This window comes from Canis aureus, chromosome 5, assembly GCF_053574225.1.
Source record: "Canis aureus isolate CA01 chromosome 5, VMU_Caureus_v.1.0, whole genome shotgun sequence".
In the NCBI taxonomy this organism is placed as follows: domain Eukaryota; kingdom Metazoa; phylum Chordata; class Mammalia; order Carnivora; family Canidae; genus Canis; species Canis aureus.
The window spans coordinates 38492931-38517407 of record NC_135615.1 but is presented as its reverse complement, the minus strand read 5'-3'; the positions used below and the strand labels follow the sequence as shown (position 1 = coordinate 38517407).

The window sequence follows — 24477 nt, the reverse complement described above, 5'->3', positions numbered from 1 at the left end:
CTTTATGTTTCTCTATTTGAACAATATTATTTTCCTGACATTATTCCCTTTCTGACATTGAAAGAACTTTGGTGTATTCTCCTGTAATACATGGAAGGGAAAGAGATGCTGATAAATTCCTATATTTATGGCCTTAGGAAAAGAAAGCCAGGAAGAAAAACTTGAAGTAGTAGAGGTCAAGGGGCAGCTGGCAGAGTAGCCAACAATAATATAAATGCATCTAACATTACTGAGCCACCAGTCTAATTTCAAAGCCAATCCTCTTAGCCTCTGTAATGCCTCCCCACCACACACACAAACCCAACACACTGCACCACAATGCACCACAGAGAGGCCCAGAGATGGAAGACTTACTGGGGACTAATTTATCAACATATTGGACAAAACTTAAAAATTACTTAAACATAGAATCAAAGAAATCATGTAGAATGGAGTCCAGAGATCAAGCAGATGAAAAATATGCTTTTCTTGAAAATATTTAGCTATCTCCAAAGGAGTTATATCCAGAAGGAGATATGAAGAGGAGGCAAAATTCAAAGTGTGATAACTGATAAAAATTTCCCAAAGTTACTGAAAGATACCAATCCTCAAAAACAGAAAGGCTCCCAATTCCCAAAAACAATGAAAAAAAAAAATCACACATAGGACCATGATAATGAAATGTAAAATACTAAAAGAAAAAATGAAGATATTAAGAGTATCCATAGAGAAAAGACACATCACCAGAAGAAGAAATGTACTCAGGCTGTAGCTAACAAGCCCAGAAGAAAGGAGAAAGGCTGTAACACGGTGGGGAGCTCTATACCAGTGACCGCAGGGCCTGTGATCAGAGCCAGCTGCAAGAGTACTTCTATACATTTTTCGTGCCATACTGTAATATTCTGTAATATTCCTCCCATCAAGAGGCTGATCTGCATCCCCTCTCCCACTGAAAGTGGGTGGGCTTACATAGGCTTTTATGACTGCTTCAACCAAAGGAGCAAAAGGAAGGCTGTAAGACTTCTAAGGCTACATGCAGTCTCTGCTTTCTTTGCTAGTATACTCCCTCTTTACACCTTCCGCTGCCCTGAGGCTACCATGCTGTGAGGAAACCCAAACTATCTCCCACTGAGAGACCAGATGGACAGGCCCTGAGACTGTATAGAGCAGACAGACGGGAAAGAGGGAAAGAGAGGAAGGAGACCAGGAGAAAAGAAGACAGCCATGGCTGACCAGCCTTAAGCTGCTTCAAACCCTCACTATTCTGGCTCCTGCCACCATCCAATTGGAACCCACTGAGAAACTCTAAGCCCAAACCACCCATCCAAATGCTAGCCCAATCCCCAACCCACAGAAACTGTGAGAAATACTAAAATGACTGGTGTTGTTTTAAAAGCTGCTAAATTTGGGCACCTGGGCTGCTCAGTTAAGCATTTGACTTGAGCTTAGGTTATGATCTCAGGGTCCTAGGATTGAGCCCCACATCAGGCTCCCTCCTCAGTGGGGAGTGTTCCTCCCTCTACCTCTGCCTCTTTCCTGCTTCTCTCCCTCCTCTCCCCCTGCTTATGTGTTCTCCCTCTTAAACAAATAAATAAAATCTTTAGGGGAAAAAAAAAGTTGCTAATTTTTTTCGGTAATCTGTTACACCAAAAAGATAACCAAGACATCTAAAACACCAGCTGGCAGCCCTCTTTGTATCAAGTAAGAGTGATGTCCATCAGTTTCACAGGGCAAGACCATCCAGGAATTTCTAGCATCTAAACACATTTGACATACTTAATATTGTATATATGTGAAATATAAGAGCCTTTCTTAGTTGCAGTTCCTAGTAGAAAAAGCTAAGAATACTCGCTTTGGTACAGTTACTGTCTAGGGTACCATTCCTCTTGGAACTACTGTATAAAAGTAAGGGAAATCACAGTAAAACAAACTTGAAAAAGAAGAACAAAGTTGTAGATCTCATAATCCCAGATTTCCAGATACACTACCATATTATAGTGACCAAAACATATGGTACTGGCACAAAAAGAGACAGGTAGCTCAATGGAATAGGACAGAAAATCCACAAACCCACACCTATATGGATCAATTAAACTGCAACAAAGGGGGCAAGAATATACAATAGGAAAAACACATTCTCTTCACAAATGGTGCTGGGAAAACTGGCAACATGTAAAAGAATGAAACTGGGATATATATATGTAATGGAATATTATTCAGCCATGACAAGGAATGTGGTATTCCCACTTGCAACAACATGGATGGACCTAGAGGGATAATGCTAAGTGAAATAGGTCAGACAGAGAAAGATAAATACCTTATGATCTCATTTACATGTGCAATTTAAGAAACAAATGAACCAACAAAGAAAAAAAAAGCCAAGTGTACAGAAAAAACAGACTCTTAAATACAGAGAACAAACTGGTGGTTGCCAAGGGCGGGGGGTCGGGGGGCAGTGTCCCAATACATAAAGGGGTTTAAGAGTACACGTACTGGGACAAGCACTGAGTAATACATAAAATCATTGAATTATTATACTGTATACCTGAAACCAAATTTAATACTGCATGCTAATTATAATTATACATCAGTAAAAAAAAATTTGAAAACGAAAAAAGAAAATGACAGGGATACACTAACAGTGTTTACATATGCATGTGCATTATAACCATCCTATGTTAGCCAAGCAAAATGAAATTTAAAAAATGAACTCACCCCCTTTCCTCCTGACTTCTGGTCAAATGGTACCATGGTGATTTGTTTGGAATCCCGTTGATATGTACAGTAGTGCTTCACCCAAGAAGTTCCAAAGTGACCTGCAGGATAGTATTCCCATGAAACATCTCTATGTGTCAAGCGCATGCTGGAAATACACACAACCCATAACCCTCAATGCTCACCCACCCTTAAACTGTTTCTAGGGGCAAATATAGTCTCCACCAGCTAGACTGGAATAGGCAGAAATCTGATCCCACAGGCTGGAAATGGAACTGACCTAGGGCTTTCCCAAGGGACCAAGAAGACTGTTTCCCACTAAATGCTGCATCCAATTGGTCTTATAATATAAGGGATGTAGAGGTTCCCTGGGGAAATTAATTCACTTTCCCATCATTTATCTCCACTTGAAGTTTCCTTTCTCCCCTGACAGGAGTAAGAGGACTATGGAAAGAACAGAAAAGCTCCTCAAAGTGTCTGTCACTGTTCCCATCTGGTGTAATAACTTCATGCTTCCCACACAGCTGCTCTGCAACTCTCTGCAAAGATGTACAGGGGTTCTGACCTACTGCCAAACCCCTAACCTGTACTTTAGCAGAACTCAAGATAATCCGAAAAGCAGACAGACAAACTCTGACACAGAGATGTAAATGGAAGTAACTATAAATACCTAAATGTAATCTAAGGAGTCTGTCCCTCAATATACAGTCTCGGATTTTACCTGGTGGTTGGCCAATTACTTTATTTTGAATAATAAAATATTATTAGATGAAGAAGGCATACTTAGTATTATTAGCCTCTAAGGTCCTCAACACTAGCCTTAGATGCTCACAGATATCATAGAGCAGAAGTTTGTTTGTTTGTTTGTTTGTTTTTTAGTAATAACATGAGATTTAACAAAGATTTAGTAATTTTGTATCAGGCCTACAGTAAGTGTGCAATGTTGCTTAGGAAACTAAAAAAGTAAAAAACAACAGTGTATACACTAAAACGAAGATAAAAATAACAACCATTCTAATTTATTTTTGTGGCTCAGAAAAAAAATTCCAGTGATAGCACAACACAAAGATTTCTTAAGCATGGCATCTTAAACAATTTGAGCATCCAAATAAAGACAGTAATGGATATGGATTCAGCCTACCAAGTAAAACAGAAATCCTTAAGTCTATCCTGACAATAAAAGGATGGATGGATGGATGGATGGATGGATGGATGGATGGATAAGGAGAGAAGGAAAGAATGAGGAAGGAAGGGTGGTCACTTCCTCACAGTACACTAAATGGCATCTAATAAATGTGGAGTGACAGAGCTGAGATATCACCATTTTGCAACCATCACTGTAACAATCTGTTCAGGCAAGAGCTGCTGATGGATGTTAACTCTAGGGAGGGCAAAGCTTGATAAGAAGGATATGGTCTCAAGGCATCTCCTCATAGACTGTTAATGAACTACAAGGAAAAAAAAGTGATTGTACAGTGAGTGGATAAACCAAAGGATACTTTGAGTGGCCAAAATTAACATCACCATGTGGGCCAGATGGCCATCCTGTGCCATGATATGTGATCCCCAAAGAAAACCACAAATGTTACTTATGTAGGATTTGACAAGGGATGCCTAACCTGAATCTAATCTTCAGGAAACATTAGACAAATCCACACTGAAGAAAATTCTAGAAAAGAACTGGTTTACATTCTTCAAAAATGTCCATGTCATGAAGGACAAAGAAAAGCTGAGGAACTATTTACAGAGTAAAGGAGTCTAAAATCATGACAAGTAAAAAAAAAAAAAAAAAAAAAAAAAGAAAAAAAAAATCATGACAAGTAAACACAGCACAAAATCCTATCTAGGAAGAAGGAAAGAAAATACTTTATAAGGGCACTACTGGGACAACTGACAAAACTGGAATATGAACTGTCATTTACATTAAATATCTTATCAATGTTAAATTTGTTGTATATGGTAACTATACTATGGTGACATAAAAAGAATACCCTTATTCTTAGAAAATACATACTAAAGAAGCAGGGGGTACAGAACCTATTTTAAAAGGATTCAGAAAAAAATGGCAGTGTGTATGTGTGTGTCTCTATGACTGTGATGTGTGTATGCATATAGCCAGAAAAAGAAAGAATGCTCTAAGAGTAGAAAAAGTGTAAAAAATCATGCATCTGGATAAAGGGCACATGGTTGTCCCTTATATTCTTCTTGCAATTTTTCTGTAAGTTTCAAATTATTTCTAAGTAATAAGTTAACCAATACTTTCAAATGAATAGACTTGTATCCACTGATACACTAGACTCATGTGTTTGAGAGTTAAAATCTGGCTCTAATGAAAATCAAGATATTCATTGTTTTAAAAATCATGTGAAATATTTGCATAAAATTGGATTATTAATGTGAAAGTCTATGTAAGTAAATAATATGAATAAATAAAGTATTTTAAGTGGAGATTCAACTATATATTCAAGTTGACCTTAAACTTTTTGGAGTGGTTCTTCTCACTGGATAAAAAAGGTAACATCTTATACTGAGGCCTACACAAAATACAGCACTAGGGTACTTTCCACTTCTTATAAACCTCAACAAGCTCATCTCTGTAAGAAAAAAGGGCATAAAACCCTCAAGACAACCAATGCCTCCAACCTAAAACGCCACTACTGCCTCCACTGTCACCAGGCAACAATTTTAAGGCCAACCAAAATTTGAGTAATCACTAACCAGAAAATCACTGAAATCAAGTGCTCTGTTCCATTAGTAAGCTTCTAGGAGTGGAGATATTTGCCTTGTCCTGAATCAACAAAAGAATAGTAAAGAGGACAGAACCAGCAAGAATTGGGAAGGAGCAACACATCCAATCAAAAAGGAGGGATGGAAGATGACAACTATCCATTAAAGAAAAAAAGAACTGACCTCCTTTTATATCTAGCACTCCATGAGCTAAGTCTGGAAATGCTACCCTCATAGCACGGCCCCATTAAAAAGTCTTTCCCTGGGCCTAGCACAGGAGTCTGTGAGTCACCACAGAGGAGTCTGAGTTAGCAGCACCTGGCATTTCTTCCTTTGACCACATCAATGGGACAATGGATTTCTCTTCCTACCAATTAGAGTGAGTTTGTGTTTCTACTTCTCATAAAATATAAGTGTTCAAATGATAGCAACTGAAGAAAGGAGGGAGAGGGCTTAAGTAATGACTGGTCCTTGCTGAAACAAGTCTTGAATCCAACAAAATTACTCCATATGCAGTCCACCCAAGAATATGACTGCTGAGAAACAATAAGGTCTAGCATGCCAGGCCCTTCCAGAGCCTCTCTGTCAAGCATGTGATGGATACAGCCATCCAAGGGCATTTGTGGGACACTGTGGAGGAAAAAACCACCACAGAGCCTCAATGGATTCCAGGTTCCCAAGGGAATTTCCAGTTACAAAGCAAATACAAAGAGAGGTAAACAAGACCTTTTGGATACCCCTCTCTCAAAAAACTCAACTATACTACTCTCATTCATCCAAATCTGTATTGACAGAACCTGTGCTTTTAAGTTAGGCACTACTAGATACACTCTCCACCTCCTGGGCAAAAGGCATGAGGGTACCCCAAGCTACTGTTTGCCACCAGCACTCACGTTTCTCCTGAACATACAGGTAACCTTCCATGGTGTAGGGACTGATGGTCTTGTGCTCAAGGGGATTTTCCTTCATCTTTTTCATCAGTGATTCCACTTCTGACCTGGTGCCTTCGAAGCGGTTTCTTGTCTAGGATGAAAGGAATTTTATTCAAATCAGAGAAACAAAACCTTGTTCCCATCTCTAATAATTCACAACATCAACCTATGGAATCCTTAGATCTAAAACCAGATAAGGAACATTTAGCCACCCAGGAATTCAGGCAAATATTCACTTTCAAGAAGTATCCTTTGACCTTAAAATCCTACACCAGAATGATTCTGTGGTTCTCAAGACCATCAAAACCATCTGGAGAATGTGGGGAAAATGCAAATGTCCAGGCCTCACCCCTAAAGATTAATTTAGTACCTGTGGACCCAGAAATGTGCATTTAAACAAGCACCCAAGGGATCCTGACTCAGTTCACAGAATAGTCCCCAAGCCCCCTACAAGACAGAGGGACTTATTTCTCCAGCTGCAGGGAATACCATTTGCTGATGGTTCACAGATGGTTTCCTCCTCAAAAGGGAGCTACTTCATTCAAGGTAACTCCTTTCCCCCAGGGCAACCTGCACCCCATGACTAGTTCAGGCTGGGGGCAAAAGGGGAAGGGGTCCCAAGTCTGACACCCTTTCTTCTATTCAGGCCGCGGTGAAGGTCCATATCAGGTCCAGGACACCCCAGGGTATTGAATGAGGCCTCACAGCTCAACTCCTGCAACTGTCTGCTGCCCTCTGTCTCACAGGTGATTCTGCTAACCCTGCTCCCCTGTAAACCTGCTACAGGTAAACCTCCACTTCTGAGTCTACCTCCTAAGGAAATTGGCCTAAGGGAAAGCCATGCTTTGTGAAACCTTGTGCGAGACTCTGCAACTTCTTGTTTCCAAAACATAGAGAACCATGGCAGGGCAAGCTCCAGGCTTTTAAACCCATGCGATATAACTCACAAGGACACACTTGGATTTCTTTTCCACACAGCATCATCTAGAGACAAAGACAACATGTAGGCTAATATAGCCAGCCACATAGTGAACAGGTGGCTGAGGACCAGTAACTGCTAACCAAAGGGCCTTCAGCACGATTCTGAGACCAAAAAGTCCTGCTGGTTAAAGTTTGGTGAAGGCAACTGGGAGTAAACGGGTCTGTCTTGGATTTCCTGTCAGCCTCACTGAAAGTTGAACAAGATCATATCCTCTGAGCTGCAGGCCAGCATGTGTGCCCTACCCCCAGTCCCTGAACACACTCCAAGGTCTCTTGTGGCCAGGCAGCTAGATGCACAGAAATGAGGCTGGGCCTTCCACTGCCAAAGGAAATCCTGATTCTGGTGCTACACATTTAAAACAAAAATATCAGCAGGACTTCCGAGAACATAAATAGTACTTAGAAATAATGGAAAAGAGGATGATGCTCTAACCTGGGGCCATGAAGCACCCTAAAAATGCCTGCCTCCAGCTGCCCTTTGAACCCAAACAGGACCCATCTTCTTCATCTGCATTCCAATCCAGGTTAAGTGATCTCTATGCAATCAGACCCATACTTTGTTCTTTCCTTTCCTCAACCAGAGAAAGGAAACCTGTCTGTCCCTTTGCCCACTCACATTCTGTATGCTAATGGTCAACTCAGTCTTGAAGTCGCTGAAATCCTTGGCCAGTTCATAACCATGGTGATAGAAAGTGAAGAGTCCTTGCAAGAACGCCAGTAGCTGTAATGAAAGAAGGGCAGAGTTCACATAAGCACGCCAAATAGGTATGCAGCTTTACCTGAGTTCCCAACCTTGGTTTGAAAGACTAGAATAAAATAATAAAAATGCCTATCATCTACTGAGCACTACTTGTATGCCAGGCACTGTAACATCGTATGCCAGCTCTCACTAAACATTAACTCAGTAGGTAAGTACCACTGCTGTCTCCATTTCAATATTGAGGACACAAGTTCAGAAAGGTTAAATAAGTTCCTCCAAAAGACAAAGTACATTACATAGCAACCAGGATTTGAAATCAGGTCTCCTTGGCACCAACATCCAAGCTCTTCCTCAACCTCAGAGCCTTCTAAAAAAAAATCACTTCTTCAGAAATTGAAGACCAGTCTCCTTCAAATCCAACTCAGTCTCCATCAAATACATCTGTATATATCAGGTTACCATGGGGAAAAGTGTGGTTATATTGGCAGCCAACAAAGAGGTGAGAAGAGGAAGCTGGTATGTTCTGAGTCTGCAATTAACAGGCAAAGTCAAATCAAAGAAAATCATCCAGATCGGACTTCCACTCAAGTGTGCTTCTGTGCTTTCCCTAAACTATCCACATATAAACACTATAGATGTACCCATGTCTTCAGTTATGATGGTTCCCTGAAATTCTCATTTAAATCTCCTTGAGCTAAAAGGTATTAAGTCCATTCACAGTGTGGTCTGGTGTTCAGTGAAGACTGAAAACATCTGTTCAGCATGTTTCTCACAACACACCTTCAGACAAAGAAAACTATTAATGTTCCCACCCTGAGCCCTGCCAGTCTTCACTTCACCAAGTTCAACCAATGCTCCTGCCTTATTTCCTCCCAGAATCTACACACAAACCTACTGTTGTTAGGCTTCCTTGGCCCCTTCCCAAGTTCTACACATCTTGCCTCAGTTCCAAATCTCAACCTGAAGAAAAGATTGTAATAAAAGCCTCAACTAGGTTTTAGAAGAACCAGAACTTTACTTTGTCACATGCTCTGTCGTACTGCATTTGAGGACCCCATACCTGTTCCTTGAATCTTCCAATGCCAACTCGCATTTTCTGACTGGTCCACTCTGACCTCCCTGACCTGCCTCTAACACATGTTAACATCAGGATACAGTTGCTTTATTAAATAGTGCTATTTAATTTTCCAGTCCCTAAAATGAACATATCTTTAGTAATTAAACATATTCTCACTTTGTTTTTTCACCTAACTCTCCTCTTCTGAGAGGCACCCCTAACAATGATGGTAAAGGAAACTCAGCCCACCCCTGCTCATCTCCCTCTTGGTTGGCTTGTGACAAGAACATAAGCACTAAGTATGTGCTACTCTACCTAAGCTCAGAGAAAAGAATGGTCTTTGGACTAAGCCACATGCCTGGCCCAGTTTAACAAAGAGCTCTACACTGTGAAGTCAGACAAAATCCAGCTTTTAAATAATATGATATCCTGACTTCCCACCACTATTGTCCCTAGAGCAAGTATTCTCTTAGATTCTCATGGGAGGTCAGAAAGGAGGCCTTGCTGGGTCCTCTGGCATAAAAAATATCTAATGATGCCACATATAAATCACTAGTACAAATCAATTAACAGGTGGTAAACCACATAGAGTCACCACAGACTAATAATGAATTATTTTCATGAATGATGATGGAAGCTTTTGAACCTCTCCTGTATAAAATACTGTTTTGAGAGGAAAGCTCAGGCTTTTCCTCCTAGATGGCTCCAATAATAAAGAAGAAGATGTCCTTATGTCAAACCTAGTGTCAGTGTTCACAATGAAAACTGTATCTTTATCTTTTCCTTCCCTCCGTTCTTGAATGCTATGCCCACTCATCACTTTTCCAAGGCACTGAACTAATAATGCAGGAGATACGCAGTGAATTCTAAAGTCATTTCTCCTATTAACTCTGATTTACCTAGCCCCTTAAAGTCAACAGGGCTTCCAACAGCCCACTAAGACACCACCTGGGCATGCACACCAAGTACTCCAAAGGCAGAGAGTTATTGGTATTTATTTTGATTATCACTTCCTTTGATATCATGCTTGATTGTCTGCTTCTCTGTGGGAAATGATTCCATAGGTATTGTTATCTTTGGCCCACTTCCCTTCTCCTCTGGCAGCATTGCTCTTCTCCTCGCCCACCTCCTGACATCCCCTTCCCACACACCGCATGACCTTTTGAATCCAGCACCCGGTGGAGAATGGAAGTCCACTCCCAGAGGGTGGGGCGAGGCTCACAGAAAGCTCTCAGAGATGGGATCATCTGTCTGCCTTAAAGAAATGCCTGCACTCAAGCTTGTTGTAGCCTCACCTTAGCTGGCAGATAAATCAGCACGTCCACATAGGCTGTTCCCTGAACAGTCAGCGACACACAATCACAGCACAACAAAGGAAATGCCAAAGAAAGGCCTTTCCCCCTTCCCTTTGCCTTCAAGGACCCCCATCCTTGTTTTCTTCAGAAAATGACTAAAAAAAAAAAAAAAATCTATTCCTCTTTCCAACCAGATAACATAGCTATATACATATTTTTAAGTAGGCAAAAACATTAAGTGCTTCATTTAGTGACAGTTGTACCATTCTGGACTATCTGATAAATTTAGGTTGCTTCCATTCATAGAATAAAGCTATTGCTATAGGCTGAATAGTGTTCCCCCAACCCTGACAAAAAAATTATGTTGAAGCCCTAATCCCAGTAACTCAGAATATGATTTTATTTGAAAAGAGTCTTCATGGAGGTAATCAACTTAAAATTAGGCCAGGAGGACACTAAAATGACCAGTGTCCTCATAAAAAAGGGATATTTGGACAGAAACAGAGAGATGATAGCTACACAAGGCCAAGGGACAGCAGTGATGCACCTATAAAGCAAGAAATGCCAATACTGCCAGCAACACAGAAGCTAGAGGGAAGAAGCTAGCCCAGAAGCTAGAGAGAAGAAAAGATAATTTCCCTACAGGTATCAGAGGGAGCATGGCCCTGCTGACACCTTGATCTTGGACTTCAAGCCTCTAGAACTATGAGACATAGTAAGTTTCTGAGAACCCAGCTGGTGATACTTTGTTATGGCAGCCCTCACAAACAAATATAACCACCAAGAATCATTCATTTGCATGACAAAGAGAAAAGCAGACAGTAGAGCGATTAAAAGTTGTACTGGGCAAGCCATGTTAACGCCCTGCAACTCCTCTTTTCCAAGAGGACACTAATGCTACCTACTCCTGCACTGGGGTGGTGGTAAAGACTGAGATTACCTATGCAATGGCCTTAACACAGGAGCGCCCACTGGAGCAGTCAGCAAGAGGGATATACTCAGATGTACATGTCAGAAGATGCAGTGTGGTGGCAGTGTCCAGCACAGCCTGGGGAAGGGGAGAGCCCAAGATAGCAGGCAACAAATCAAAGGAAAAAATGAAGACCTACAATGGGGCAGAAGTAGTAAGAAAGGACAGGAAGTCACAGCAGCATGAAATATTTGCAAGGTACAACTCAGAGGATGCAGTGTCTGATGAATGCGGGGAGTGAGTTCTCTGTAGCCTTCAATTATGAAAACTCAGGGAACAAACATTATGTGGTTTCACCTTCAAGAAATCAGGATGTCATTATCTGCAGTCCAAAATCTCCAGAACATTTAGTACCTCAACAAGAAAATAAAGGCTTCCAGGGCACACACACACACAAAAATATGGTTTTGATCCCTGAAGTCTGAATTTTCTGCTTTGGAACGGTGAACTTTTTTGTTTTTGTTTTTGTTTTCCTGAATGTCAAGAACAACCTGGTACTTAAAGTTACTTTCTAAGAAACAAATGAACATAGTCAATATGCATGGAGGTTCCTTGAATGGCTGGAAGATTCCCTTAACAGCAACCACCTCAAAATATGAATACCCATACCAGGTACCCCAGCAGTTTAGTTCAATAAATTTTGTGCTGGTTTCCTTTCCACCAGTAAGCAATCAAATACTGTTTCAGAGAGACCAAGAGCAAGACCATTCCAGTTCTGCTAGGTACCAGATGTCACCTTAGAGAATAAATGTGCTTCCATTTCCTCATCTGAAAACAGACATAAAACAGCAATTACCTACCCTCAGAGACAGTGTAAAGATTGATGACATTCTGGAGGTGAACGGATCATTAGCATATAACACAGTTACACCTAATCATCAACTGTTATTTCAAGGGTCTCCTGCACAATCTCTGCCAGGGGCTCAAACTTAAATGTACAACAGAATCACCTTAGAGGCCTTACTAAAAGAGATACAACAGGGGCTCACCCTCAGTTTTGGGGTCTAGGGTGGAGCCTGAGAGTACATTTCTCAGACTTTGACAACCACAGATGTAATCAGCAGTGTTCTGGATCAATCCCTCCTGCTATCCACAGCTCCCAAACAACTGACCTGCCCATAAGCGGGTGGGTTGAGCAACATCAACTTCTATAAAAAAGTGAAGGTTTAACGAATTCTATATACAGCCTCTTAACCAATTCATTTAATTTAACTTTGGGCAAGTTCCTATCACTTTCTTTTCATTCTAACAGGGGACCAGAAATTTTTTTCATTAGCTCTCCCAGTGCCTCACTGCATGGCCTAGGAAACATCCACAAATCCCAACAGTTTTCCACTCTTTAAAACCCTTCTGGCACTTCCATGCATGATTCCTCCTGTTCCACCTGGCAGCTACCTCTCTATACATCTTGCTTCCCTAATAAGGCTTTGAACTCCTCGGAAACAGCATAGCAATTTCTCTATAGTAAGCAAACGCTTTCAGATTTACCAAAAAAAAAAATTTTTTTTTTTACCAAAAATTTTTATATTAAAACAGGTAGGCCCTATTAATATTGGCACTTGACTTGTTTGCTCATCTGAGCAGACCCAGGTTGAATGAAGCTTACATATTTCTCTATCTTATGATAAATAGTAATTGTTAACTGGGTGCTAATTAGCAATTATATACTAACTGGGTGCTAATTAGGTTTACTCTATTCTAAGCATCATACATGGATGAACTTACTTATTCCTCCTAACATCTTTATATGGCAGATGGTATTATTATACTCATTTTGCAGATGAGGAATCTCAGGCTCAGAGAAATTAATTACTTCCCCAAGAACACACAGATAGGAAATGGCTGACCTGAGATTTAAATCTAGGCAGTCTGGCTCTGGAGCCCTTACCAATGATTATACTGCCTCTCAAAAATTCAAGACACTGATATACTAAAAGTAAGTGCCAGGAAATAGAAGGATTATTTAAGAAAGAAGGAAAAAAGGAAAGGGAAGGGAAGGGAAGGGAAGGGAAGGGAAGGGAAGGGAAGGGAAGGGAAGGGGCAAACAAACACAAAGAGGAGAAAGAAAATGAGGGGGAGGGAGGAGAAGGAAAACCCACCTAGATCAGCAGTCATCCAGCTGAGTACAGACAGGTTGGCTGAAACCCTCAGATTTAAGAGAAATAAATATCTACTGTTTTATGAGGTTTTGTGGTTGTTATCCAGCAAAAGCTAAGAGATACAGTTCCTGACTCACTAGGAATACTTACTAGGAGATCAAACTGGACAGCAACAACAACAAAATCACTTCAAAGAAGTATGATGGGCCAATTAAAATCCAAGTCCTCAAAAGCAGGCAATTGTAGAGTAATATCAATGTGCACATAAAGATTATTACAATCACACTGGATTTTTTTTCCCTCTACAAATTCTGGTAAAATCAACTTAAAATGCCCAAGGCTAATTCTCTGAGAGGATCTGAATGCCTGCCCAGACCAGAGGAAACAGTCTTCAGTAAACTTTCACTGAAAAGCTAGCTTTGGGCATCCCCGGTGGCTCAGTGGTTTGGCGCCTGCCTTCAGCCCAGGGCGTGATCCTGGAGTCCCGGGATCAAGTCCCACATCGGGCTCCCTGTATAGAGCCTGCTCCTCCTTCTGCCTGTCTCTCTGCCTCTCTCTGTGTGTCTCTCATGAATAAATAAAAATCTTATAAACAAAAACAAACAAACAAACAAAAAAACACCTCTGTGCCCTTAACAGAGAAATCAATCAGCTCAGTTTCTCTAACAGATGGCTTCTCCCACCACACAGACCCTGCAAAAAACATGGGGATTTTGACCTGAGACTGTGACAGAGACCACTACTAGACAGGAAGTTGGCTCTAAAGTGTCTAATTTTCAGATAAGAAGACTGAGGTAATTAAAGACCTTAAAGAAGTTGCCAGATGAGGTGGCAGAGAGTGGAATCCCCAGATCACAGTTCCAGTATAATAAGAAATCTAAGCATCAGATTCCAAAGCCAACTGGAGACTGATCAAACTATTAGCAAGTCTATATGCCTAAAAAGCATCCTAGAAGTTTATAAATTAGAAATGGAGCACAGAACACTTTTTACTAAAAACAGTGGTTATTTTCTTTCAGTTTCTTACATTTTGATTCTTGTTTAAGAAAATCACTTTCTTACATCTAGGTAGGTAAGAATCATTTCTATAAAGACCCCAGGCTTGGGTCTAAATCACAGGCTGCATTTTTAATTAAGAATCCAAGGTCTGCAAGAGTTTTAAATTGAGGCCCACAAGCTCTCTTATTGTTTCCAGGACATCTTCATAATGTGCATTCAGAGTGCCACAACAGGGTACAGCACCACCACCACTGCACAAAGCCACAACCATGCGAAGGTGGCTTCAACTAAAGCCGGACTTGTTTCTACACTACAATCTTCTGTAACCACTGGGACACAGTGACCAAGTCCAAATCCCATCATGGTTCAGCAAGCACAATCTCCCTGCTGCCCAATTATAACAAACTACAATGAGAAATCACTTTACATAGCACCTCTTAATGCATGGAAGGAGCGCAGAGGGGCTTCGAGCTGAGCAGACAAAAAGAGGAAGGCATCCTGTACATTCTCCTTTTGCCTTAGGCCTTATTTGAAGAAGAAGGGAAGGGGGTGGAAAGGGTGAAAAGTTAAGGTATAATCACTACTGTTGGGCAAGATGAAAACTCTGGCTCCTGCCCTCCTTCCACCTAGAAACCAATTAGCAGAATACAGGGGAGCTTGAGGACGCAACTACCACTGAATGGACCATCACTGCTGCTCAGGTTGCAAAGGAATGGCCACAGGGGACAATCCAGGGTAGCCAGATCGACAGAGTGCTGCTACATAGCAGAAGGCAGAGCGCCAGAGCTGGTCAACCTCTTCATCAACAACCTAGAGCATTTTGTCATCTACGCAGTGGAATGAGGGCTGGGGATCAAAGTGTGGATAACCATTAAACCCTGAGCATATACTTACAGGCTCCACGAACTCAAACATCTTTCTCTCTTGGACTTCTTGCACCTTGAAGACATACTCCAGGGATACTTCATAGAAATGCTGCCGGACCAAGTCTACTTGGCTGTCTGCCTATAAACAAGACAGAATTTAAGAGAAAAATCGGTCACTATCCAAGGAGAGCATTCAGCAAGCAAGCTAGAAAAATCTCTGGAGATGGTTTTTAATAACAATTCAAACAGTACAAAACAGACATGAGAATAATGACAACAGTCAGTCGAGGACTTGACTTTGTGCCAGGCACCATACCCTCAGGTGTGCATAGGTTGTTACTCACTCCTCATTAACTGTAGTTATTTAATCCTCATTCCATTATTAAAAAGAAGATACTCTCGGGATGCCTGGGTGGCTCACTGGTTGAGCGTCTTGCCTTTGATTCAGGGCATGATCCTGGGGTCCTGGGATGGAGTCCCGCATCGGGCTCCCCACAGAGAGCCTGCTTCTCCTCTATGTTTCTGCCTCTCTCTCTCTGTGTCTCTCATGAATAAATAAAATCTTAAAAAAAAAAAAAGAAGAAGATACTCTCATTACCTCTAGTTTACAGGAGGAAAAAGTCTGCTAACATTAAGGAAGCTGCAGCAGCTAGTACATAGGAGAGTTAGGATTTCTGTACTTGTGGATCAGCATCCAAGACCCTCAATCACCTTTAAAGAGGTACTTATTTATTTGAGAAAGAAAGAGGAAGCACATAGGGGGGTACAGAGGGATAGCAACAGAGAAATCATAAGCAGACCCTGCACAGAGCCTGATGTAGGGACTCCATCGCAGGACCCTGAGATCAAGACCTGAGTCAAAACTGAGTCAGATGCTTAACTGACTGCACACCCAGGTGCCTTGACTCTCAATCAACTTTTTTTTTTTTTAAGATTTTTTTTTTTTTTTTTTTTTTTGAGAGAGAGAGAGAGAGAGAGAGAGCACAGGGGCAGAAGGAGAAGCAGACTCCCTAAGCAGAGAGCCCAAAGCAGGGCTCAATCCCAGGATCCTGAGATCATGACCTGAGCTAAAGGCAAATGCTTAACCAACTGAGCCACCCAGGTCCCCTGATCATCTTTAAACTAGCAGGCTATACTGCCTCCACACACCCTGGGGCAGATGAGGGTTCCATGGAAGACAAGTCTTTAAGGAGAAAAAAAGAGCAACCTGCAGGGCTATCCCCATCCCTTTAGGAATGAACTAAACAAGCTGTTAGAGGGCAGGGGACTCAGAAAAGGACATTTCCACACAAGTTTCCCATTCTTTCTTTGTGGTCAAAGAACAAACTGTGAGTTTACCCCAGCAGGGTAATTATGTTACTCCATCCTAACCTAGGTCCTCCCTCTGTGCAGATGGGGGAAAAGGGAACCGTGGGGCCTAAAAAGACCCACACATGGGGATCCCTGGGTGGCGCAGCGGTTTGGTGCCTGCCTTTGGCCCAGGGCGTGATCCTGGAGACCCGGGATTGAATCCCATGTCGGGCTCCTGGTGCATGGAGCCTGCTTCTCTCTCTGCCTGTGTCTCTGCCTCTCTCTCTCTCTGTGACTGTCATAAATAAATAAAAAAAAAAAATTTTAAAAAGACCCACACATGAATACAACTAAACCACTGATGGGGGGTATAGATCTCAGAGAAGAAAATGAGTGTGTGTGTGTGTGTGTGTGTGTGTGGAGTAGCAAGATGCTATGCTTCAAAGTACCTCAACTATCACGAGAAAGCTGTAGCCTTCCACAGTCACTATGTCACCTCATTGTTTCAAAACAGAAAATGACACTGAATGCACATTTCAATGACAAAAAAAAAATAGTACTTTTTAAATAGAAACGAATATCCTGCTAGTAGGAAACACAACTCTGTTTTCTTTAGAAATTAAGGGGTCAGAAACCACTGCACAAAATACTTTACAAAGACAAGCAAAGCCCCCACAGAAACATGACCTCCAGGGTTCCCTTGTCAAGAACCCTGCAGAAGAAACCCAAAATAGCACTTACTGCCATTACACCAAATACGGCACTATCTTTCTATCTAAAGGACATGGTAAATCATTCATTCATTCAACCATCAACAAAAAGAAAGTTCCTTCGTGGAGCTTACAGCATAGTGAAGAAAAGAGATATTAAGTAATTATGTAAATAAACAGAAAAACTGCAAACCCTGGGAGAGTACAAACAGCCCATTCAGTTCTCCTGTGAGCAACTTCCTCCCAGGACAATATATTAACACACAGAAGCTAGTCTGCTAAGTGCTGAATAAAAATAAAATGAAGGGCTAAGCCTGGGGACATTTCATATATATATATAGATATATATATATAGATATATATCTATATATATATCTATATATATATTTTTTATTTATTTATTCATGAGACACAGAGAGAGAGAGAGGCAGAGACACAGGCAGAGGGAGAAGCAGGCTCCATGCAGGGAGCCTGATGTGGACTCAATCCCTGATCTCCACCAGGATCAGGCCCTGGACTGAAGGCAGCGTTAAACCACTTGAGCCACCCGGGCTGCCTCTGGGGGCACTTCTAAGCCTTCAAATAGAGCAAGTTGGCATCTGAGGACTGAGAGATCTTTATTTGGAGGCACAGTTTCAGGAAGTGCTGCACCCCCTCCTCCCCAGGTATGGCCATTCAGACCACTGGGCTAACATCCCTTCCACCTAGGCTCCTGCCAGCTAAGCCCCATATGTTCCTGCAGCCTTTCATTTCCCCCGTGGTGCAAATCCAACACACTTACACTAGGGATGCATCCACTTCCCCTGACTACTGACACACCTCAAACACCCTCCTGGCTTGGGCTTGCCAAGTGACACTGCAACTGAAGAAAAAATCATTCTGGAAATTTGCAAAGTGGCTCCTGCAATTAGACAGCAATGGAGGAAACTCCTCTAAGAGCAGAGCCCAGCATCAGTCAGAGAGCTAACAGCAAACACCTGGCTTGGACTTGCAGTTCTAGCATTCCCTAGCTGGAGAGATCTGCTCAAGTCACTTATCCTCTCTGGGGCTCTTTCCCACACCTGGAGGTGGGAGACAGTATCTGCCCTTGCTCTGAGTCCAGAGCAAATGAGCTAAAGGATATGAACAATTGGAACACAAAAAAGTGCTGTGTGCACATTTGTTGTCACTATCACCAGGCACTTCACAGCAGATGGGCTTCAATCCCAGCTTCTTCCCTAAGTCAGCCATGCATCTCTAGGCGGTTATACTTCTCTCCTAATTGGTTTCCCCACTTTCTTTCTCAATGCAGTCCACACCCAACAGTCAGAAGAGCTTTCTTAAAATTTGACTCAGAGCTTCTCACAACTCTCTCAACGCCTTTCTCTGGTTTCCACTACGGTCTGCAAGACTCTGTGACCTGCTCACCTGTCCCACCTTCCAGCCACCCCCAGTACACTTGCACTGTGCTCCAGCCTCCCAGATGGACTCCCTTGTTCCATAACACTCCAAATGCTTTCCTGCCATGCAATTTTGTACTTGGGTGTTCCTTCTGCTTATAAACCTCTTCTCCTTGATAAATATTTAATTTTTTAAATTTAAGTTCAATTAGCCACATATAGTACATCATTATTTTCAGATGTAGCGTTCAATAATTTATCAATTGCATATAACACCCAGTGCTCATCGCATCATGTGTCCTCTTTAACACCCATCACTCAGTTACCCCATGCCCCCACTTGCCTCCCCTCTAGCAACTCTGTTTGTTTCCTATAGTTAAGAGTCTCTTGTGATTTGTCTCCCACTCTGACGACTTCGCATTCAGCTTTCCTTCCCTTCCTCTATGATTCTCTGCACTGTTTCTTATATTCCACATAAGTGAAACCATATGATAATTGTCTTTCTCTGACTTATTTCACTCAGCATAATACCCTCCAGTTCCAACCATGTCGATGCAAATGACAAGTATTCATCCTTTCTGATGCTGAATAATATTCCATTGTGCGTGTATGTGTGTGTGTGTGTGTGTGTGTGTGTGTGTGTGTGTACTTCAACTTCTTTATCCATTCATCTGTCAATGGAAGTCTTGGCTCTTTCCACAGTTTGGCTATTACAGACATTGCTATGAATAATGGGTGCAGGTGCCCCTTCGGATCACTACATTTGTATCTTTGGGGTAAATACCTAATAGTACAATTGCTGGGTCATAGGGTAGCTCTACTTTTAACTTCTTGAGGAACCTCCAAACTGTTTTCCAGAATGGCTGTACCAGCTTGCATTACCACCAACAGTGTAAGAGGAACCCTTTCTCAGCATCCTCACCAATATTTATTGTTTCCTGTCTTGCTAATTTTAGCCATTCTGACTGTTGTGTCATAGTATCTCATTGTGGTTTTGATTTGTACATAAATATTCAATTTTTTAAAAATTTAAGATACAGTAAGAAAAACCTTTTCCATTATGATCTAAAAAACATGCCTTATCTTCTTCCGTTCTAGCTTCCTCTATTCTATTTCACGACCCAGTAATTCAGATTTTTAGGACACACTCACCATTTTTTAAAATCCTTTAAGTAATCTCTACACCCAACATGGGCCTCGAACTTACAACCTTGAGATCAAGAGTCATATACTCTACCAACTGAGCCAGCCAGGCACCCCAACACATCCACAATTTAAAGAACATTGTTCTAGCTTTTCTCTTTTTCTTTTCTTTTTTTTTGTTCTAGCTTTTCTCTTGGTGGTCCTTCTCATCCTTCTGGTTTCAATTCAAAGGTTAACCTCTTTAGAAAAGACTTCATTGACCACATTATTATACATAAGATAAAGATATCCTGGGATAACCCATCTCCCAATTTATTTCCTTATCATTATGTAAAATTCTCTTCTATGTTTTCTTGTTTTGCCTACTGCAATATAACATCAATAAGAGCAAAGACTGTCTCATTTTTCCACTTTACTATTCTAGCTTACAGAACAGTGCCTGGTCCATAGTAGGCATTCAAGAGATGCTTTATTAATGAAAGAACTGATCTCTATGTGGCCAGCAGTGGTCCAGTTCTCAGAAGAAAGCGTAACTCAATGCATTTCCAAAGGAAAGGGAAAGAAATCCAAGTGGAATGGTATGTTTCTTCTGCTAATGACCCTGCTCATCTGGGCCACAGAATTCATCACATGCTTAGACTCTCATCGTGCAATGGACTCATGGGCCAGAAGTCAAGCCCTCATGGCAGTCAAGCCCTCAAAATCATTTCTCTGCTTGTTACTTGAGAAGCAGTGAACCTACCAGCTTGTCTGAGATGCACCAATCATTCCATGCTTCTTGGAAAAGGGACATTGTCCTAGACTGTAAATTCCAGGAAAGCCAATCATTCCTTTCACTCTCTATAATATGCTCAACACCTGAATAAACTCACAGAAGCATGCAGTGAATGGGTTAAGTGAATATTGTCTTTGAAGCTTCTTAGAGCTTGACACATACAATGATTTAAAAAAGAATCATCCACTAGATGGCAGTGTCATTCCACATGACCAGGATGTAGGGATGGGCTAGAATTTAAAAGTATTCAGTTTGGAGCCTTGCAATCAAGGAAGAATTCTGGATAATCAAAGAATGTAGATTTCATTAAAAGTACACTACGTGTTAAGTCACGTTCCTAAGTTGATTTTTTAAATAAATGTGAAGAAAATCATCACTAAATAGGGGGAAGACCTTGAACATTAATCACTTGACCTCTGCAAGGAACCCAGTTCCTTCAAATATATATCCCCAAGGTTCAACCAGAAGATTATCAAGGTCCCTCCTTCCAGCCAATTTTATTTTCATGACATGAGCATTGAATAACAATGACTTACAGGCAGCCCAGCAACATTCCCTGGGGGGGGTGGGGGAGGGGGGGGGACACAAGTAAAAGAGCACAGTGAGTTAAGAGAGAAAAGAGTTCCAGAATCAGGAGCCAGTGTTCACAATCTAACTAGCTATGGACAGGCTATCTAACATCTTTGAGCCTTAGTCTCCCTCATATGTAAAACAGAGGGAATACATTGGTACCTCACAAGGAAATTGCAAGGATTTGAGAAGATTCCAAGTACAGTGCCTAACATAGGACCTGACACAAAAATAAGCATTTGGTAAATATCTGCTGCTATTACTGTTGTTAAAGTATATCACTTTTTTTTAGCAATTTAATTCAGCTCAGGTACAACTAAAAAGCAATGCTTGAAAACAGATCCAGACCTTAAAGAAGATCTACAGCCCACTCCTTGCCCTACAAAATACTTAGAAAATATGACTGGGTCAAAGACAAGCACACAAAGAACTGTAACAAAATAGTTTAACAAAGAAATGCCCATTAATATAAATAACTGGCAAAGTTGGTGCTATAGACTGAATGTTTATGCCCCTGACAACATTCTTATGTTGAAACCTAACCCCCAATGTGACAGCAGTTGGAGGTGGGGTCTTTGGGAGGTGACCAAGTCATGAGGGTGGAGTCTTCATGAATGGGATGAGCGGCCTTATAAAAAAAGATCCCAGAGAGCTCCCTTAGCCCTCCCACCACATGAGGCCACAGCAAAAAGACAGCCATCTGTGAACCAGGAGGCAAGTTCTCACCAGATACTAAATCTGCCAGCACCTTAATATTGTCCTCCCTAACCTCCCAACTGTGAGTCAAATTTCTGTCTCTATAAAGCTACCTAGAATATCTGGTATTCTTTTTTAGTAACCTGAACATATTGAATCAACGAGGAAGAGAGTACCCCCCAAATTGGAACAGGGGATAGGGAAAAACAAATCAGCCTTGGAGTTAATACCTTGTACTTGTTTAGCAGCCATAATTTGCCTTCTCCTACATGTAGTAGACACAATAGGTACTTTGTATTTTACACACACAAAAAAAGACTAAAAGCCCAGAGAGAGGAGTACTTGCCCCAGGTCATACAGTAAATACATGGCACAGCAGGCACTGAAGTAAGCTATCTCTCTGCCACTCAGTGCTCTGGTCCCAACACTGTGCTATCTCAGTGGGGCAAGATACTGGTGTGGACTTAAAGGAGTATTTAGACTCATCCCAGACCAAGCGAGCAGTATCCAGGAACAGAGGGAACAGATGGCAGAGACATCCTCACTCTGGGGAATGCCATGCCTTCAGACTAACTGTACTATGGGCCTCTCAACACCAGCAGGTGCTAGAACAATCACACAGTTGCTCAACTCTTAAAGACTGACTCCTATTAACTGCTTAGCAACTATAGATCTGGCTACCTCTGGTCATTTTGAGTTGCAGCCACAAGACTTTGCTTAAATGTAGTTTCCAAACTCTAAATGCCAAATGACATTCAAAGAAACATAACTAAAGTGAGGGCATCGGGACAGATCCTAAGTGGATTTACACATTTAGCATGGATGACTGCATATTCTTGGGCATCTTCCAGAGCTTATATTCCATGCACAGCTGGGATTCCATTCAATGAAGTTAGCACTTTATATACATTCCACTGACAATGGGTTTTCTTTAGTCTTCTCTAGCATATTTGATAAGATTTACCTGAGTAGCTATGCTATCTTCAAGAACGACCTCACCATTTGTTTGCTGCTTTTTCCCTGGTCAGGCACAAGATCTTCAAGGATAGGTTAGTGTTTTCTACTTTCCACAGTTCACACCAAGTGCTCAGCTGCTGTTTTGGATGGTTAGGCAAGAACTGATCTAGCAAAGCCCACCACAAACACTGGTTGCCAGAGTTGCTACTGGGCCCCCTCTTCATCACTTACACAACTGGTTTAAATGCCCATATCAAAGCAGAGGGTTCTGAAAACCAGATATTACTAACTGAGGATGGGTAACAAATCCTGGTGGGCAGGGGACTCGACTCCACCATCTCCTGATGTATCTTCACTGTTCAATCTTCAACCATAGGATCTTCAGAGTAAGGTTCACCTGACAGAAGTACTGCATAGTATTTGCTCAAAAACAAAGTAAATTCAAGAACGAAGGCTAGGTTGACAAGTGTCCATCGACTAAAGAAAATGCAGTATATATATATATATATATATATATATATATACACACATACACACACACACACACACACACACACACACACACATACTATCAAGTATTACAAGTATTACTCAGGCACAAAAAGGAAGGGAAGGGGAGGAGAGGGGAGGGGAGGGGAGGGGAGGGGAGGGAAGGGAAGGGAAGGGAAGGGAAGGGAAGGGAAGGGAAGGGAAGGGAAGGGAAGGGAAGGGAAGGGAAGGGAAGGGGAAATCTTGCCATTTTCAATAACGTGGATGGAGCTAGAGAGTATAATACTAAGTGAATAAGTCAGCCAGAGAAAGACAAATACCATATGATTCTACTCGTGTGAATCATATTTAAAAACCAGAACAAAGGAAAAACTAGAGACACAAACCAAGAAACAGACACTTTATTAAAGAGAACACATTGATGGTTACCAGAGAGGAGGTGGGTGAGGAGGATGGGGGAAATAGGTGTTGGGATTAAGGAGGGCACTTGTCATCATGAGCACTGGGTGATATATGGAAGGGCTGAATCACTATATTGTATACCTGAAACTAATACTACACTGTATATTAACTAACTGGGTTTAAATAAAAACATTAAAAAAGAAGAAAGGCTAGCTTGGAAGTCACAGCCTCTCTTTAGCATGTAATTCAGAAAGGTTAAGGATATTGTTAAGAGGAAAATAATATTCATATAGTCAACTTCACAACTCCACTAGGAAACTGCTCTATTTCCCAGAAACCATATCCTTACTATGCAAATCTCCACAAACTAAACAAAAATGATCAGAGATGCATGGCTGCAAAGCTAACTTACTTTTCTAAGTGAACTATTCTTCACGTCAATCCAGAAAGGCTCAGGGTAGGTCAGATAATTTACCCTTTTTGAAACAAGGTTACCAAAGCATAAAATATATGAATGAAAAATCCTACTTAAAGAAAAAAGAAAGGAAGGAAGGAAGGAAGGAAGGAAGGAAGGAAGGAAGGAAGGCAGGCAGGCAGGCAGGCTAATGTCAAACACTGGTTGAAGTAATTTTTCTTTTGGTTGAAATAATTTTTAAAAAATATAACAACAGGGGCACCTGGGTGGCTCAGTTGGTTAAGTGTCTGCCATTTGCTCGGATCATGACCTCAGGGTCCTAGGATGGAGC

General features: G+C 41.5%; 1 protein-coding gene across 18 annotated transcripts in view; it reads right to left on the bottom strand.

The window, feature by feature from the left end:
- Positions 1 to 24477, bottom strand: part of ARHGAP26 (Rho GTPase activating protein 26) — a 419433-nt gene that overhangs the window by 281367 nt on the left and 113589 nt on the right. For all 18 annotated transcript variants that reach the window (XR_013379692.1, XR_013379693.1, XM_077897670.1 and 15 more), the window contains 4 exons: positions 15349 to 15459; positions 7951 to 8055; positions 6315 to 6444; positions 2695 to 2795 (listed from right to left, as the gene is read on the bottom strand). Coding sequence is in view for 16 of the 18 variants with exons in the window: in XM_077897670.1 (XP_077753796.1) it covers positions 2695 to 2795; positions 6315 to 6444; positions 7951 to 8055; positions 15349 to 15459 (447 nt within the window). In the remaining 2 variants the exon portion in view is untranslated. The remainder of the gene's footprint in view (positions 1 to 2694; positions 2796 to 6314; positions 6445 to 7950; positions 8056 to 15348; positions 15460 to 24477) is intronic.